The sequence below is a fragment of the Liolophura sinensis genome, chromosome 11, assembly GCF_032854445.1.
Source record: "Liolophura sinensis isolate JHLJ2023 chromosome 11, CUHK_Ljap_v2, whole genome shotgun sequence".
NCBI classification, from domain to species: domain Eukaryota; kingdom Metazoa; phylum Mollusca; class Polyplacophora; order Chitonida; family Chitonidae; genus Liolophura; species Liolophura sinensis.
This window is the reverse complement of record NC_088305.1, coordinates 3,830,494-3,850,742: the sequence shown is the minus strand read 5'-3', so window position 1 is coordinate 3,850,742 and position 20,249 is coordinate 3,830,494. Positions and strand designations below refer to the sequence as shown.

The 20,249-nt window shown below is 39.2% G+C and overlaps 1 protein-coding gene across 1 annotated transcript in view; it reads left to right on the top strand.

Annotated features, from left to right (window-relative positions):
- The window catches only part of LOC135477525 (receptor-type tyrosine-protein phosphatase N2-like), a 186,994-nt gene that overhangs the window by 12,341 nt on the left and 154,404 nt on the right, over positions 1-20,249 (top strand). The window contains exon 2 of the mRNA XM_064757665.1: positions 16,916-16,966. Coding sequence (XP_064613735.1) covers positions 16,916-16,966 — 51 coding nt within the window. The remainder of the gene's footprint in view (positions 1-16,915; positions 16,967-20,249) is intronic.

Below are 20,249 nucleotides of genomic sequence, written 5' to 3'. Positions count from 1 at the left end.
GTTTGGTCTGGATATGTGATGTACAGTATGTGACAATGGGAATAGATATACATTCTAGTCTGTTAAATTCCATTCTGTTTGGTCTGTATTGATGTGATGGACAGTGTGTGACAGTGGGAATAGGTGTACATTCTAGTCTGTTAAATTCCATTCTGTTTGGTCTGTATTGATGTGATGGACAGTGTGTGACAATGGGAATAGGTATACATTTTAGTCTGTTAAATTCCATTCTGTTTGGTCTGTATTGATGTGATGGACAGTATGTGACAATGGGAATAGGTGTACATTCTAGTCTGGTAAATTCCATTCTGTTTGGTCTGTATTGATGTGATGGACAGTGTGTGACAATGGGAATAGATGTACATTCTAGTCTGGTAAATTCCATTCTGTTTGGTCTGGATTGATGTGATGGACAGTGTGTGACAATGGGAATAGGTGTACATTCTAGTCTGGTAAATTCCATTCTGTTTGGTCTGGATTGATGTGATGGACAGTGTGTGACAATGGGAATAGGTGTACATTCTAGTCTGGTAAATTCCATTCTGTTTGGTCTGTATTGATGTGATGGACAGTGTGTGACAATGGGAATAGATGTACATTCTAGTCTGGTAAATTCCATTCTGTTTGGTCCGGATATGTGATGTACCGTATGTGACAGTGGGAATAGGTGTACATTCTAGTCTGGTAAATTCCATTCTGTTTGGTCTGGATTGATGTGATGGACAGTGTGTGACAATGGGAATAGATGTACATTCTAGTCTGGTAAATTCCATTCTGTTTGGTCTGTATTGATGTGATGTACAGTGTGTGACAATGGGAATAGGTGTACATTCTAGTCTGGTAAATTCCATTCTGTTTGGTCTGGATTTGTGATGTACAGTGTGTGACAATGGGAATAGATGTACATTCTAGTCTGTTAAATTCCATTCTGTTTGGTCTGTATTGATGTGATGTACAGTATGTGACAGTGGGAATAGGTGTACATTCTAGTCTGGTAAATTTCATTCTGTTTGGTCTGTATTGATGTGATGGACAGTGTGTGACAATGGGAATAGATGTACATTCTAGTCTGGTAAATTCCATTCTGTTTGGTCTGGATTGATGTGATGTACAGTATGTGACAATGGGAATAGATGTACATTCTAGTCTGGTAAATTCCATTCTGTTTGGTCTGTATTGATGTGATGGACAGTGTGTGACAATGGGAATAGGTGTACATTCTAATCTGGTAAATTCCATTCTGTTTGGTCTGGATATGTTATGTACAGTATGTGACAATGGGAATAGATATACATTCTAGTCTGGTAAATTCCATTCTGTTTGGTCTGGATATGTGATGTACAGTATGTGACAGTGGGAATAGGTGTACATTCTAGTCTGGTAAATTCCATTCTGTTTGGTCTGGATTGATGTGATGTACAGTATGTGACAATGGGAATAGGTGTACATTCTAGTCTGGTAAATTCCATTCTGTTTGGTCTGTATTGATGTGATGTACAGTGTGTGAGAATGGGAATAGATGTACATTCTAGTCTGGTAAATTCAGTTCTGTTTGGTCTGGATTGATGTGATGGACAGTGTGTGACAATGGGAATAGATGTACATTCTAGTCTGGTAAATTCCATTCTGTTTGGCCTGTATTGATGTGATGGACAGTGTGTGACAATGGGAATAGGTGTACATTCTAATCTGGTAAATTCCATTCTGTTTGGTCTGTATTGATGTGATGTACAGTGTGTGAGAATGGGAATAGATGTACATTCTAGTCTGGTAAATTCCATTCTGTTTGGTCTGGATTGATGTGATGTACAGTATGTGACAATGGGAATAGGTGTACATTCTAGTCTGGTAAATTCCATTCTGTTTGGTCTGGATTGATGTGATGTACAGTATGTGACAATGGGAATAGGTGTACATTCTAGTCTGGTAAATTCCATTCTGTTTGGTCTGTATTGATGTGATGGACAGTGTGTGACAATGGGAATAGGTGTACATTCTAATCTGGTAAATTCCATTCTGTTTGGTCTGGATATGTTATGTACAGTATGTGACAATGCGAATAGATATACATTCTAGTCTGGTAAATTCCATTCTGTTTGGTCTGGATATGTGATGTACAGTATGTGACAGTGGGAATAGGTGTACATTCTAGTCTGGTAAATTCCATTCTGTTTGGTCTGGATTGATGTGATGTACAGTATGTGACAATGGGAATAGGTGTGCATTCTAGTCTGGTAAATTCCATTCTGTTTGGTCTGGATTGATGTGATGTACAGTATGTGACAATGGGAATAGGTGTACATTCTAGTCTGGTAAATTCCATTCTGTTTGGTCTGGATTGATGTGATGGACAGTGTGTGACAATGGGAATAGATGTACATTCTAGTCTGGTAAATTCCATTCTGTTTGGTCTGTATTGATGTGATGTACAGTGTGTGAGAATGGGAATAGGTGTACATTCTAGTCTGCTAAATTCCATTCTGTTTGGTCTGTATTGATGTGATGTACAGTATGTGACAATGGGAATAGGTGTACATTCTAGTCTGCTAAATTCCATTCTGTTTGGTCTGTATTGATGTGATGTACAGTGTGTGAGAATGGGAATAGATGTACATTCTAGTCTGGTAAATTCCATTCTGTTTGGTCTGGATTGATGTGATGTACAGTGTGTGACAATGGGAATAGGTGTACATTCTAGTCTGGTAAATTTCATTCTGTTTGGTCGGGATTGATGTGATGGACAGTATGTGACAATGGGAATAGATGTACATTCTAGTCTGGTAAATTCCATTCTGTTTGGTCGGGATTGATGTGATGTACAGTATGTGACAATGGGAATAGATGTACATTCTAGTCTGGTAAATTCCATTCTGTTTGGTCTGTATTGATGTGATGTACAGTGTGTGACAATGGGAATAGGTGTACATTCTAGTCTGGTAAATTCCATTCTGTTTGGTCGGGATTGATGTGATGTACAGTATGTGACAATGGGAATAGATGTACATTCTAGTCTGCTAAATTCCATTCTGTTTGGTCTGTATTGATGTGATGTACAGTGTGTGAGAATGGGAATAGATGTACATTCTAGTCTGGTAAATTCCATTCTGTTTGGTCTGTATTGATGTGATGGACAGTGTGTGACAATGGGAATAGATGTACATTCTAGTCTGGTAAATTCCATTCTGTTTGGTCTGGATTGATGTGATGGACAGTATGTGACAATGGGAATAGATGTACATTCTAGTCTGGTAAATTCCATTCTGTTTGGTCTGGATTGATGTGATGGACAGTATGTGACAATGCGAATAGATATACATTCTAGTCTGGTAAATTCCATTCTGTTTGGTCTGGATATGTGATGTACAGTATGTGACAGTGGGAATAGGTGTACATTCTAGTCTGGTAAATTCCATTCTGTTTGGCCTGGATTGATGTGATGTACAGTATGTGACAATGGGAATAGGTGTGCATTCTAGTCTGGTAAATTCCATTCTGTTTAGTCTGCATTGATGTGATGGACAGTGTGTGACAATGGGAATAGGTGTACATTCTAGTCTGGTAAATTCATCTGATAATGACTGCGCTGCTGTATGCCAGCTAAAGTGTGACGTATTGTAATATCATGAGGAAGGAATTCCACACAGCGTGTCCAAAATTGTAATGGACTGTCACACAGCGTTTCCAGATCTGTAATGAACTGTCACACAGCATTTCCGGAACTGTAATGAAGTGTCACACAGCATTTCCAGAACTGTAATGAACTGTCACACAGCGTTTCCAGAACTGTAATGAACTGTCACACAGCGTTTCCAGAACGGTAATGAACAGTCACACAGCGTTTCCAGAACTCTAATGAACTGTCACACAGCATTTCCAGAACTGTAATGAACTGTCACACAGCGTTTCCAGAATGGTAATGAACAGTCACACAGCGTTTCCCGAACTGTAATGAACTGGTTTCAGTGTTTCCAAGCCAGTCGGCATGGCGATACACCTCGGAAGACGGCTGATATGTCAATATTATATCTATTCTGATTGAAAGTGAATGGATGTGATTTAAATAAAACTGTATTTGGTGTGTCATCAACATTGATACTGTTCTCTGTCGTACCAAAGTCACTATAGACATGACAAGTACATCATCTGTACTCCATGTACAGTCAGAGTAAATTAAGAGTGATCTGATGCTTTGGCGTCTACCGTTTGTGCTGATCGAAACTTTGGTGCTTTGGTGTCTACCCTTCGCGCTTATCGAAACTCTGGTGCTTTGACATCTACCCTTTGTACTGATCGAAAGCCAAACTTACGTGTACCAAGGATATTTTATTTGAAAGAAGTCTGAGTAAACAACGAACAGCAGATCTTAATTCTTTGTATGATGCATTGCATAAAGATCATTACATGAAGAAAGTACTAGATTAGTACACTTCTGGCTGTGTTATCACAGAATACTTCATGATCCCGGACCCAGGACGGTGTATTTATTGTCTTTGCCATTTTGATCACCGTGCATAATCTAAAACCATATCTTTATGAAGTATTATATGCTACACCTGCAGTACAACTTTATACTACAAACATGACAAACCAGGGAGAGCTGGATTTGAATACATCGTCTTGTTAGTTTAATAAAATAAAGGCTAATGTTCTTTTGTGAAGAACTTTATACTTGGCCATGACGACATTTGTTTCTTAAATATTAAATATGCTTCGGTGTGTTTTTCTTTTGACTTCATTTCTGAGTAATGGAATCACCCTGTTAAAAAATAGGCCATTTCGTCTGAAAAGAGTTGACGCTTTCTCAATGATGATAATTTACAGCTTCGTTGAGATGGGAGGATTTTTTGTTGTTATAAACATACTAAAGTTAAAGTGTATAAAATATTAATGTGTAAGACGGCTTGCCAGTGAGTCTTCATCAACCCTCTTTTCGATTATTGCATCAGTGCACTTTATATGGGCGTGTCAGGAAAGATACTGGCAAATTAAGATAAACTGGGCGTAAAGAAGCACTTTCGTGAGTTGTATGTCTCAAAGCAAGGGCAATTCAGTCCCAAGCTATCACGAACAGTCAGGATATGGTCTCTCAAATTAATGTTTATGTCTGATGAATATGACAAAGCACTCTAAAATTTCCAGTATACCTGTTATTGCTGGCGTTATTATACCCTGAATTCGTGGGCATGGGAATTGTATTTGTAGTGCTTTAAAGTATAGTTTGATAATACCTCATCTGAAGTATACACCCAGGATTGTCTTGAGGCAGGAATTCAGTTTTTTTCAAGTTTTTTCAAGTTGCTTAAAGATCATTTAAGTTTATAAAGAATTAACAATACCTTAAGTCCTCAACCGTTTTCACATGTGAAAGAGCAACTTTCAGTGCAGTTTATATACACATTTTTCATTAGACTTTGAAGACAAAACTACATGTACCTTGATTTATTTGCCTATCTCAGGGCTTCACAAAAGTATAATTTTATCAGTCAACACGGAATAATGCCCTCAGAATATGTTTATATAAACCCCTTGAAAACTCCTGGTTAATTTGAAGAAAACTTAAAGATCCTTTCACTGGAAGCTTTGTGATTGGTAATGAATAACTTCAAGGTTTTAAAAATTAAATTGAGGAATTGATCTTTTTTATCATCTTTTTTGGGCAGAGTGCATATACATGTACATGTCGTAAGTGTTTGAGACCGTACATTGGAAGGTCTGTTTCCCCTGGGTTTCCCCCTGGGGTTCTGCTGGGTTTCCTCCCACCATAATGCTGGCCGCCGTCGTATAAGTGAAATATTCTTGAGTAGGGCGCAGAGCACCAATCAAATAAATAAATAAATATGTCAGGAAAAATAATACTCTGGCAGACTGTGCTAAAATAAAACAGGTAGTGGGAGAAAATTCTGCAGTAGTGAATTTATGCATGGTAATTATAAACTCAAGAAGCAAAAACTTCAAATGAAGGTTATTTTTGAAATTCATCATGTTATTTTTTTTGCCTTGATATAAATGTACATGCTTATGATGTAGTATTTCATGCCAGTCTCATTCCTGTGCTGGAACATGGACATGCTATACTGCACATATTGTTTCTGAGTATTCTCAAACAAACATCATCAAATAAATAAATAAATACATATTGTTTTGAGAACCATAGTCAAGTTAATGCTCCTGAGTTTTCAATTTATTCTGCATCAAAGTTTAACCGTCGTGTAAAAAAGGCATACATTTTAAATTACTTCCAACATTTCTGTTTTTTGTGCAGTTTAGCCAGTGATGACCGATGATAAATGTGGCCAAAGGAGCAGTGCCGTATTTTGGAGGTCATTGTTTGAGACAAAAATGTAAATGATACATGTAACGATATTAAAGGCACTGATGCAAGGATGCATATTTCTGGAGTATTTACAGCTTTCAGCACATGTTACTGTACAGCTTGCAACTGATGTCAACCCACATGTGTTTCTGCATTCAGATGTTAATTGATGTTAATGCAGCAGAGAAAATTCAGCTGCAATTAGGCAGTAATTAAAACCGATGATTCTGCATACACTGGTGTGTTTTTGTGGGCGATTGTCGCTCATTTTCATCGAGGGATGGGTGTACATTCATATATCATCTATTATTTGTGGTGTAGGAGGCATGTTTATTTGCCTAGGTAATGATGGCCATGCATCAGGGGCCAAAATTAAACAGTCGTTTTAGAGTAAGCAGTGTAGCTCAGTTGGTGGAATTTAACATGTGAAAGTTAATTAATATTAACATTATTAGATTATTAATAATCTCATTACTGGATTATTAGTCAGAATTTCCCTCTGAAGATCTTATTTAGTCTTCACTTTCTTTTTAAACAGTTAACTAATACAGATTTACATTATACATATTTGTTGAATAATATCGCAACTGCAGCAAACTTCAGTTGAAAGAATAAGATAAGTATTGTAAAAAAATACTGAATTCGTACCTCAAACAAACATTAATTTATTATATACCTGGATAAGCATGGTTGCAAGTGCCACGTGGTGTACTTTGAACATTAAGAACAGGGAGCATTGGTGATGTGTTAACATGAAATAATTTGTTTTACATTTAAATACACGTAGGTAAAATTCAGTAAAGATTTTTAGTTAAAAGAACGGAAAAGGAATCATCATCTCAACACAAATCATCTTAGAGTATTAAAATATACTTCTGCTTGTAGATTTTTGCAGAGCCTACAGATGGTCATGGGTTCCCCCTTGGATGTACATGTAGGTGGACATGTAGTATCCAGGCTGAGAATTCAAAACTGTGAACCGAGCAGTAAATTTGAGTGAAGGCAACACTTCTGTGGCTTCAGCCAAAAATTCATACCACCAAGCTAAATGAATACACATCTGTTTTCATGAATGACAATTTACGTCATAGAGGACACAGTAAATGAAAGCCTGCAATCTCGTGTCCCGCCATCAACTTAATGTCTTCTTCATCAGCCCTTTCAATTCAATATTGATCTTATTGTGAGCCCTTTTTTTATGTGGGGAGGAGGGGGAAGGATGGGTTAAGACATCATCAACACCTCCGCATTCTCTTCAAATGTCAACCATAATAGAGGGAGCCAGTTTAATGACTTCTGTCATTATTCCAGAACATGTTCTGCGTTATCGCGATTAGACCAGCCATTTAATGGCAGAGTCCTTGTTTCCTACAGCCATAGCTGACTGTATGTGACTCTTGTATTTTATGTCATTGTTCTAGCCAGTATATTGATAATATGACAGCCACAACTAATGCCTAAAGCTATGACTGTTAGAGTATGTATTTGAATGTGAAGTTACTATATGGCCACTGATGGTACAGTGGCATAATCCACTGATGTTGAAGTGTATCCACTGATGTTGAAGTGTATTCACTGATGTTGAAGTGTATCCACTGATGTTACAATGGACATGGCTGTGTTGAGGAAGTTCATGTAATGTGTCTGCAACTGTGAAAACATATGTATCCAATGTTATGATTTATGATATTTGGACATTCGATTGTTTCCAGAAACATATTGGATGATCTCCCAGGAAGGGATTGTACTGATGTTATATGATGGTTTTAGCCATCATGCAGTTTCATTTATCATAATACATTATACAGTGCATCAAGGATGTCCAGTTCATCAGTGGAAACTGCTCAGGTAATGGGCTGTAATGTTAAATCGACCTGTGAAAGTATTTAGTTAATGTCAGCTCCTGATGTCCTGACAAATTTCACATTCGTTTTATTCCTCTGGAATGTCTCCCGCTGTGGATGAGTTTCAGTGGATTGAACTAGCTAGCCCATCATTCTTCCAACAGGTAATTTATGATTATGGGTCGGCCTGGTTGAACATTAATGACCTTGTCTACAGTCATCTTGTTCCTTTCATGGCCGAGAAACGTTCAGGGAGCAAGATGAAGATTAGCCATTTGATTGGACAAGCCAGACGGTTGAGATGAGACCCTGGTAACCATTGTGGCTGATTTTCCTCAATTTTGCATTGCACACCTGCCCATCGTAGAAACACTGGCCCAGCATTAAGGAGAGAAAAGGACCAACATGGGAAAGCTTTTGTTAGCCATGCTTGCTGTCTGTACAGCACTATAAAGCTTCCCCCGCTATATAGGGCCGATCAATATCGTAGCTGTTATCGTCTGCTGAAGGGGAGCCTTCGTCAAGCCGTGACCAGCCTACCACCCCTATTGGTTGTTCTGTCTTTGGGGAACCTTAGCTTGTCGATGGGGCAAAAATCAATGTTGTTTAAGTTGTACTTACTGGCACCGACAGAGATCTCCGCGCGCACACACACACATGGAGATTGCCTTTACACCCGATTGTTCGGGAGGAGAGTCTCGCCTTGGTCAAGGATTATAAATGGTGAATTTTTGTAGTCTGGCAGATGTGTGGGAAGATTGGACGTAAATATCTGAACATCACACCCAGAGGAAGAATCCTGTCAGGGGCCCCATTCCATTTATTCTCTGCTATGCCATTGTCCATATTTCTCTCCATTCATGGATTATTGAGAAAGCCTCAATCGGCTGCGTGAGTCTTCAGAAGTGCGTGTGACTGATGGCATGTAATGTGTGTAGGTGACAGGATCATTATGGACCCATGTATATATATATATATCTTTTATAGATTATAAAGATACATGTACAGAGCTACATGTAGACAAGGGTAGCCACATGTCTAGACTCACCTGCCATATGGGAACATGCACAGATATTGGGTATATATATATATATATATATATATATATATATATATATATATATATATATATATGTATATATACATGTGTATATATGTACACATTTATGTACACCAGAGATACTGGTATTTAACACTATCAATACATGTACATTCTAGACAGTATATAGGATATCTGCTGTACATATCTGTATATATCTATACATATATACAATGTATGTATGGACGCTTGGGTTTTCATTGTGTGATTGACCACTTTTCAGTCTTACGACGATAATGAATCATTAGTTATATGCACATATACTGTGTCTTCTTGTGGCAGGGCCGCCAAAATCCTGCCGGCACTGAAGTTACAACATCAAGCCAAAGACACTAGACATGTTGCCCCAGCCAAGCACACTATACTGACACAGGGACAACCAGTCTGGTTTCCATGTTCTAACCTCTCACGGTTGAGTGCCAAGCAAAGCAGCAAAAAGTAACATTTTTAAAGTTATTGGTGTGACTCGACCGGGGTTGGATTCCAGGTCGCGCGACTTGTAGCCTAGCTGTAACCATTAGGCCACCACTGTCATTTACATTACATGATAAATATTTATAAATACATGTATCAGTGTATGTGCATAATAAAATCATGATTCCAGGACACGCTATAAACTCAACAGTAAACCTCAAGCAAACAAAACAAAAGTGACATCCATGTATTTATAAATTGTGAGTATAATGTACATACGTACATGTCTGACAATGACCTAAAATCACCCCCACCCCACCCCAAACCCCCCCACCCCACATCGGCCCCCCTTCCCCACCCCCCACACCCAACACACACCCTCAAACGTATCTCAAAACACCATGTAGATTTAAGATCTATGACTGTGAGAATCAGGCAAAGAATCATCAAAACACCTTTCTGTTGAAAACATCAATGGAACTGTCAAAATGTGGCAAGCAAACCTGAAAACACCTTTGTATATAAAAGATGGGTGTAGCTGTCATAGTGTGGCTAACCAACCTCAAACCACTTTTGTATTAGAAAGATCAATGGAACTGTCACAGTGTGGCGAACAAACCTCAAAACACCTGTCATTAATGTAATGACCCAGCAGTCTGTCACCAGTGTGGTCGCTGTCAGTCCAGCTCATGCTGGCTTCCTCTCTGGTCCTATGTGGGAAGGTTTGCCAGCAACCTGCGGATGGTCGTGGGTTTCCCCCGGTGTCTTCCCACCATAATGCTGGCTCCCATCGTAAGTGAAATATTCTTGAGTACGGCATAAAACACCAATCGAACAAATAAATAAACTTAAATAAACTTATCCATTAAAACGATCAATGGGACTGTCAAAATGTGGCAAACAAAATACCTTTGTATTTAAAAGATTGGTGTAGCTGTCACAATGTTGCAAGCAAACCTCAAAACACCTGTGTATTTAAAAGATTGGTGTAGCTGTCACAATGTTGCAAGCAAACCTCAAAACACCTCTGTATTTAAAAGATTGGTGTAGCTGTCACAATGTTGCAAGCAAACCTCAAAACACCTTTGTATTTAAAAGATTGGTGTAGCTATCGCAGTGTGCCAAACAAACCTTAAAACAAATTTCTTTTAAAAAGATAAATTGGGCTGTCAGAACATGACGTGGCCAACAAACCTCAAAACACCTTTTCTAAGATCAGGGAAACTGTCCAAATCAGAGAAAATGTGTAACTTGATAATCTTGGGCGAAATTTTAGGTCATTGTAAGCTAGGTTTGGTTTTCCCCAGGAGCATAATGGTGTTGTAAGTGTATACCTTGATGCTATCATGAATTGAAGGTTATTGCATGTCAAATGATGTTGCCATCCTTAAGTGGGAAGGTCTGCCAGCAACGTGTGGATAGTCATGGGTTTCCCCTGGGCTCTCCCTGGTTTTCTCCCACGATAATGCTGGCCGCCGTCATATAAGTGAAATGTTCTTGAGTACAGCATGAAACATCAATGAAATAAATAAATAAATAGATAAAATATTCGTCATTATCACATAACTGCTGTGAATTGCTTTTCCTAAGGGCAGATGCAGTAGCGTCATCTTGCCTGATTCCATGGATTCTGTATTACGGGCTTTTGTCGGCCACACAGGCCACATGATTTCCCCTCATAATGCATGAAAAGCCAGTCCGCACGTAGCTCAGATTCTGTGAGTTCTGTAGCCTTCAGGTACAGCGTAGGGGATGCTATCTTAAAATTCATTTGTCAGGCAACAACCTTCATTTAGCGCAAGTATTTGGTGCTAATTATACAGGCACACCTGCAAATTGCCGTTATTCTTACATAACTCTGTGGAGATTCAATCTGCTGATAATTGGTTTCCCTAAGGGCAGGTGCAGTAGCATTCATAGCAATCATTGGTGTGAGAAGTGAACAGCAAGGATAATATGTACATAGACATATGTTATCAAGCTGAAGTTTTGCCAGCGTCAGGAAGGGGGCCTCGGTGGCGTAGTGTTTAGCATGCTGGTGCAGTGCTATATGACACAGATGGCTCTCACCAAAGCAGTCACTGAGATCAAGTTACCTCACTCTGGCTTTCTCACCAGGTGTACATGAGAAGGTCTGTCAGCAACCTGCGGATGGTCATGGTTTACCTCAGGCTGTGCCTGCCTGCTTTCCTTATGTGATAATGCTGGTTGCAGTCACATATTAAAGTGACATTCCTGAGTACAGCCTACAACACCAATCAAATAAATAAATAAATCGCCAAGAAACCAGAAGACAAAGAAAGAAGTTCCAGAAGACTTTTATATAGTCACATAAAACAACAACAACAACAACCACAACAACGACGCACGGAACATATGCGGTTACAACATCACACACAGAGGAACTGAGGCACAATATGCACTTTACAACAGTGAAGTCGAATGTCATGGTTTGACAACAGTGAAGTCGAATGTCATGGTTTGACAACAGTTAAGTCGAATGTCATGGTTTGACAACAGTAAAGTCGAATGTCATGGTTTGACAACAGTGAAGTCGAATGTCATGGTTTGACAACAGTGAAGTCGAAGGTCATGGTTTGACAACAATAAAGTCGAATGTCATGGCTCGACAACAATAAAGTGGAAAGTCATGGTTTGATAACATTGAAGTTGAACATCATTTTTTGACAACAATCAGAAAAGAAAATTGGAAACATTATTTAAAGGCAGCCCAAACAAAATTGGCCTATTAGAATAGATTGATAGATAAAGAAAAAATGTACTGAAGAATATTACACTTATACGCCGGCAGAAGCCAGCATTATAGTGGGAATAAAAAGTGTTGATTGCAATATGTTGTTTGTTCAGGCAGTGTTAAGGTAATAGGTTTTGTGTTGTACAGTGCAGATTTGCCTTGAACGGTGAGGGCTTGGGTAGGAGGCTGTGATCTGCAATATGCCTGGCACATTCACCTGCTAGCTAGTGGACTAAGAAGTGGGAAAATAAGGAGCCATTGAGGGGTCTCTTGATAGCCGGGCTGGCTGTCAAGCAATTTTTCGCCTGCAGGTGGAACTGTGACTGAGGCAGTGGATGACCGTTCCTTGTCTACTGTGCCCCGGGGCATTCGTACTCATTTTACCGTGCTCACTTTCTCAGTAGATGTATAAAGTTTACCCGAAAATCATCTATCTGTCTGAGTCTGTCTGTCAGTTTAAACAAGCCCTGTAAGCTCTCCACCTTCCCCCTGGTATATTGGACTGCCCAAACCACTCCCAAGATCTTGTCACTGTCATATGTAGCTGAGATCTTCAAGATTGAATTGTGTGATGCCAGTAGTTAATTCTCCTTCAGATACATGAATCATATGATTGTGATGAGCGCAATGACCCATGATCTCTCACCAATGTGTTCACTGTGAGTTCAAGTCCAGCTCGTGTTGACTTCTTTTGTGGTCGTTGTAAGGTCTGTCTGCATCCTGCGGATGGTCGTGGGTTTATCCCTCTGCCGAAGGTTTTCTCTCACCATAATGCTGCCCGCCATCGTAGAAGTAATGTATTCTTTAGTGTGACGCAGTGACCATTATAATGGGCGAAATGTCAGACAAATGTCAGTCAGTAGCTGCCTCTGTAACTGACCATCTGTTCTTGTCCCTGTAACTGATCACCTGTAGCTGCCACTGTAACTGACCACCTGTTCTTGTCCCTGTTACTGACTACCTGTACTTGTCCTGTAACTGACCACCTGTTCTTGTCTCTGTAAGTGATCATCTATTCTTGTGCCTGTAACTGACCACCTGTATACATGTCCCTGTAACTGACCATCTGTACTTATGCCTGTAACTGACCACCTACTCCTGTGCCTGTAACTGACCACCTGTACTTGTCCCTGTAACTGACCATCTGTTCTTGTGGCTGTAACTGACCACTTGTAGTTGCCCTTGTAACTGACCATCTGTTCTTGCGCCTGTAACTGACTATCTGTTCTTGTCCCTGTAACTGACCACCTGTATACATGTTCCTGTGGCTGACCACCAGTACAGTACCTGCCCCTTTAACAGACTACCTGTTCTTGTCGCTGTAACTGACTACCTGTAGTTGCCACTGTAACTGACCACCCGTTCTTGTCCCTGTAACTGACCATCTGTTCTTGTCCCTGTAACTGACCACCTGTACTTGTCCTGTAACTGACCACCTGTATACTTGTCCCTGTAACTGACCATGGGTTCTTGTTGCTGTAACTGGCCACTTGTAGTTGCTTCTGTAACTGACCATCTGTCCTTGTGCCTGTAACTGACCACCTGTATACTTGTCCCTGTAACTGACCACCTATACTTGTCCCTGTAACTGACCATCTGTTCTTGTCCCTGTACCTGACCACCTGTATACTTGTCCCTGTAACTGACCATGGGTTCTTGTTGCTGTAACTGGCCACTTGTAGTTGCTTCTGTAACTGACCATCTGTCCTTGTGCCTGTAACTGACCACCTGTATACTTGTCCCTGTAACTGACCACCTATACTTGTCCCTGTAACTGACCATCTGTTCTTGTCCCTGTTACTGACCACCTGTATACTTGTCCCTGTAACTGACCACCTATGCTTGTCCCTGTAACTGACCATCTGTTCTTGTCCCTGTACCTGACCACCTGTACACCTGTATATAATTAGCAGATATAAGCCTTTATGGAGAAAGCTCTAATAAATCCTCTTAGAACACAGAAAGTTCCAGTGTATAATCTCTGTTTGTGTTTCACGTATCAAAGACGTCACAGGAGAAGCAGACCATCATGCTTATCCCGCCCACACAGCCTAACGTTCTTCTGTCGTCCACCTCTGATACTGATTGGAGCGCTATTTTTCGACCCCGTCAGAGCGTCGTAGAAATTTGGGCAGTTTTATTGATCCGCGGACTAGCCCACAAGTAGAGGAATTACTGCAGAAAGGGAATTCATTTCCTCACCGTAATTTGCTCTTCACAGACATTTATCCCTATTATTAAGACACAGGGAGAGAAGGGAGATGATCTGTTGGCTTCAAGGAGCCCAGTGAAGTGTAATGTAAAATCGGAGGCAACAGGGCTGCATACAGGCCTTTGTGTCAGAATGTACACGTATCTATAGCAGCACCCAATTTAGAGCTCATGAAGAAATGCTGTAAAAAGAAAAAAAAAAACAGTTCATGTATGCTCAAATAAAAAAAAAATCCAGAAAAAATGTAAACGTTACTATAAACATTATTGTTTTACTGTAAAGTATTAAAACGACCTGAAATTGGATAAATCTGTGATGTGATTGGAATTACATGTATGTGCAAGTCGTCTTTGTGAGATGGTCTGGGCTCAGTTGAGGTGATCATCTTTATATATTTTAAGTACTTAAAAATGTGTGAGAGAGTTAAAAATGGCCAAACATACTGACCCCTGTATGATACTCCCTCGACTCGGATTATTTCAAGCTTCATAGTAAGTTATTACTGCACTTAGATCCGTTTGAAGAGGTGACGAGTGGAGAATTGTCAAATAGCACATCTGAAATTAGAAATCCACGCTTTGCATTGGACACGGATTGCGCTGTGAACGCAAAACCAAACCAAACCAAACCAAAGCTCTGATAGAATCGGATCAATAAGATATAGCTTTGTGTTGATGGTCAAGCTTGTTCCTGGTGACCAGTATCTCCATGGAGACCATGATCCCACCTAGTCAATACACAAACAAGGCTGTGGGTCATTTCAACTGAGCTGAGCCAAACAGGATAAACAATGTGATAATGAAGACACCACAGAACTGCAGCAGTGGTAGCTGTCATGCTATCTTTAATAGCTCTGGCAAATCAAGTTACTTCACCTGTCTTTCCATTCTTTGCTACCTGGAATTATAGCTTGTACTACTGTCCGTTTTCCACTTATGTTCTCTCAACTCTGTCATATGATTTATTTAATATTGGTATACATACACATTATTTTTTATCATAAATCGTGCTCACGACATAAGTGACCAATAGGAATACACGATTATATCGTGCACAAAAGGTCTTTGTTAAGTCATGTGCACGAGATCTTTGCTAAGTGAAGCGTCCAAGATCTTTGTTAAGATCTTGCATATACAGAAGTGTATGGTCCCATCATATACATGTGCATGTACAGAAGGGTATAGTCCCATGATGTACATGTGCATGTGTATATACAGAAGTGTATAGTCCCATGATATACATGTGCATGTGTATATACAGAAGTGTATAGTCCCATGATATACATGTGCATGTGTATATACAGAAGTGTATAGTCCCATGATATACATGTGCATGTGTATATACAGAAGTGTATAGCCCATGATATACATGTGCATGTGTATATACAGAAGTGTATAGTCCCATGATATACATGTGCATGTGTATATACAGAAGTGTATAGTCCCATGATATACATGTGCATGTGTATATACAGAAGTGTATAGTCCTATGATCTGCATGTGCATATACAGAAGAGTATAGTCCCATGATATACATGTATATATACAGAAGTGTATAGTCCCATGATATACATGTATATATACAGTAGTGTATAGTCCCATGATATACATGTATATATACAGAAGTGTATAGTCCCATGATATACATGTATATATACAGAAGCGTATAGTCCCATGATCTGCATGTGCATATACAGAAGAGTATAGTCCCATGATATACATGTATATATACAGAAGTGTATAGTCCCATGATATACATGTATATATACAGAAGCGTATAGTCCCATGATCTGCATGTGCATATACAGAAGTGTATAGTCCCATGATCTGCATGTGCATATACAGAAGTGTATAGTCCCATGATCTGCATGTGCATATACAGAAGTGTATAGTCCCATGATATACATGTATATATACAGAAGTGTATAGTCCCATGATATACATGTGCATATACAGAAGTGTATAGTCCCATGATATACATGTATATATACAGAAGTGTATAGTCCCATGATATACATATACAGAAGTGTATAGTGCCATGATATACATGTGCATATACAGAAGTGTATAGTCCCATGATATACATGTATATATACAGAAGTGTATAGTCCCATGTATCTCTGAAAGTGGAGATGAAATATCAGTATTAATATTGATTGGTTATTTATTGTTTATTTGTACAGCTACATATATATGCATGTACATGTATGTTGGTTCTGATGCAAAAATGTGTACTTAATACTGTAACTCACTTTGTTGTTTTTTTGTTTTACCTTTAGGTTGTCTCTTCACCACAAGGATATGTGGGCCTGGTCAAGAGTGCGTTGATGGTAAGTTCACCTGTACATCCCATATAACAGACAATTAGGTGTTACATGTGACAAGCAGACAGGTGCTCATGGTGTTGTGTCTCAGAGTAGGTCTTGGTCACCCACCTTGCTGGCTGAGGATTTATGTTATATTTCACACTTTTTGTTTGTTCCACAAATTGTGGTTATTCTGAGTGTCAGTTGATTATGTGTGCTCTCTGTACTAAGTTATCCTGAGTGTCAGTTGATTATGCGTGCTCTCTATACTAAGTTATCCTGAGTGTCAGTTGATTATGCGTGCTCTCTATACTAAGGTATCCTGAGTGTCAGTTGATTATGCGTGCTCTCTATACTAAGTTATCCTGAGTGTCAGTTGATTATGCGTGCTCTCTATACTAAGTTATCCTGAGTGTCAGTTGATTATGCGTGCTCTCTATACTAAGTTATCCTGAGTGTCAGTTGATTATGCGTGCTCTCTATACTAAGTTATCCTGAGTGTCAGTTGATCATGCGTGCTCTCTATACTAAGTTATCCTGAGTGTCAGTTGATTATGCGTGCTCTCTATAGTAAGTTATTCTGAGTGTCAGTTGATTATGCGGGCTCTCTATACTAAGTTATCCTGAGTGTCAGTTGATTATGCGTGCTCTCTATACTAAGTTATCCTGAGTGTCAGTTGATTATGCGTGCTCTCTATACTAAGTTATCCTGAGTGTCAGTTGATTATGCGTGCTCTCTATACTAAGTTATCCTGAGTGTCAGTTGATTATGCGTGCTCTCTATACTAAGTTATTCTGAGTGTCAGTTGATTATGCGTGCTCTCTATACTAAGTTATTCTGAGTGTCAGTTGATTATGCGTGCTCTCTATAGTAAGTTATTCTGAGTGTCAGTTGATCATGCGTGCTCTCTATACTAAGTTATTCTATCAGTTGATTATGCGTGCTCTCTATACTAAGTTATCCTGAGTGTCATTTGATCATGCGTGCTCTCTATACTAAGTTATCCTGAGTGTCAGTTGATCATGCGTGCTCTCTATACTAAGTTATCCTGAGTGTCAGTTGATCATGCGTGCTCTCTATACTAAGTTATCCTGAGTGTCAGTTGATCATGCGTGCTCTCTATACTAAGGTAAATTTAATTCAGATGTTTACATCTTGGAGAAATCCTGTATTCATGAGTATTTTTTATAGTTTTATAGATTGTATAGGGGCAGATGTTTGGCCCCCTTCCCAATGGTGTTTCCCAATTATGCAGCCACAAATGTCCCAATGGGTATTGATTTCCCAAAGTATACACTTATCAGATAAATAATGTGTGCATATATAAGGTATACTATGTTGTATGCACATGTATGATATGTTGTATACACATGTATGATACATTGTGTACACATGTATGATACATTGTGTACACATGTATGATGTATTGTGTACACATGTATGATACATTGTGTACACATGTATGATGTATTGTGTACACATGTATGATACATTGTGTACACATGTATGATGTATTGTGTATGCATAAATGATGCGTTGTGTACACATGGATAATATGTTTTGTTACTTTGATGATATGTTGTGTACACATGGATGATATGTTGTGTACACATGGATGATGCGTTGTGTACACATGTATGATGCGTTGTGTACACATGTACGATGGGTTGTGTACACATGTACGATATGTTGTGTACACATGTATGATGCGTTGTGTACGCATGTACGATGGGTTATGTACACATGTACGATGGGTTGTGTACACATGGATGATGCATTGTGTACACATGGATGATGCATTGTGTACACATGGATGATGCATTGTGTACACATTGATGATGCGTTGTGTACACATGGATGATGCATTGTGTACACATGGATGATGCATTGTGTACACATTGATGATGCGTTGTGTACACATGGATGATGCATTGTGTACACATGGATGATGCATTGTGTACACATGGATGATGCATTGTGTACACATGGATGATGCATTGTGTACACATTGATGATGCGTTGTGTACACATGTACGATATGTTGTGTACACATGTATGATGCGTTGTGTACACATGTACGATGGGTTATGTACACATGTACGATGCGTTGTGTACACATGTACGATGGGTTGTGTACACATGGATGATGCGTTGGCATGCATGGTCCCATTGTAGTAATCTGATCAGATGGGATAAGACTCATTTGCGATCGCTGCATTGGATGAATGGATAATTCGTCTCAAATATGCAAAATTAATGACAGGGAATTAGCCAAGCAGCAGTCACAGCATGCCTGCTGCTGATTTCATTGGCTGTATTAAAGTTTTACATGTACTTAGTGTCAATTTGGCATTCACATAAAATAGACAATATATCATTTAGACACAGTCCTTTAAACTTACATACATGTTGATATACATTTACATGGATGAAGGCATTGTTAGGTTTGTCGTTAATGTTGATGCAAGCATCACTTTACCCTGATCCTGTATGAGTGTGCATGAGTGTTTCCATGTCATATGGTTGTAAACCATGGGGTGAGCCGGAAATGTGAAAATGGCTGGCGAAACATCCCTTTTTGAGGCTATTTTGTCATAACAGGGTGTCCCGATTTTATTTTCTCCTATATGTATCTCTCCCATGTTAGAAGTGCTGAAAACAGGGCGTCCATATACATGTAGCACCAATTCAGTACATGATAGTAGCTGGCTAATTTCCCATAGTGGAAACATAGAAATCAAACATAGAATGGATGTACATAGTACATGGATGAAGTTAACAGATCTAGGATAATTAGAGGCAAATTCCAGGTTTATTCTTTTCAAAAACCAAAAACTAAGAAAATGTTCTGATGTCAGAAATTAGTACAGTTAACAAAACACACTGGTTTATTGTTTTGGCACCAATTTACATGTACAAAACACATTGTGCCGTATCTACTAGTACACTTGCACCAGGCATCTACCGTTTCACTACTGTCCCTCTGATCTCAGAGTGCCACCAGTTGCTGCCTCCTTCCAGTGTTCCATATCACAGGCCCACTACAGACACACCAGTAGTGCAGCTTTGAGCACACTAAGGGCACGCTTAGGGCGGCTGCCTATTAGATTAACTGCTGAGCATTTTACCAATAAAGTGTTACATGTAGGTATAAATTTATACCTTACAATAGTCGTGAGCAGAGGTTTGCCATTTTCAGCATGCTTGTACCTACGTCGTGTGATAGTAAGTAAGCAAATTGCCGATTTCTTTCGTTTTACTTAAACTAGTGTCATTGTTGATTTAAATATTAAACTGCTATGAGTT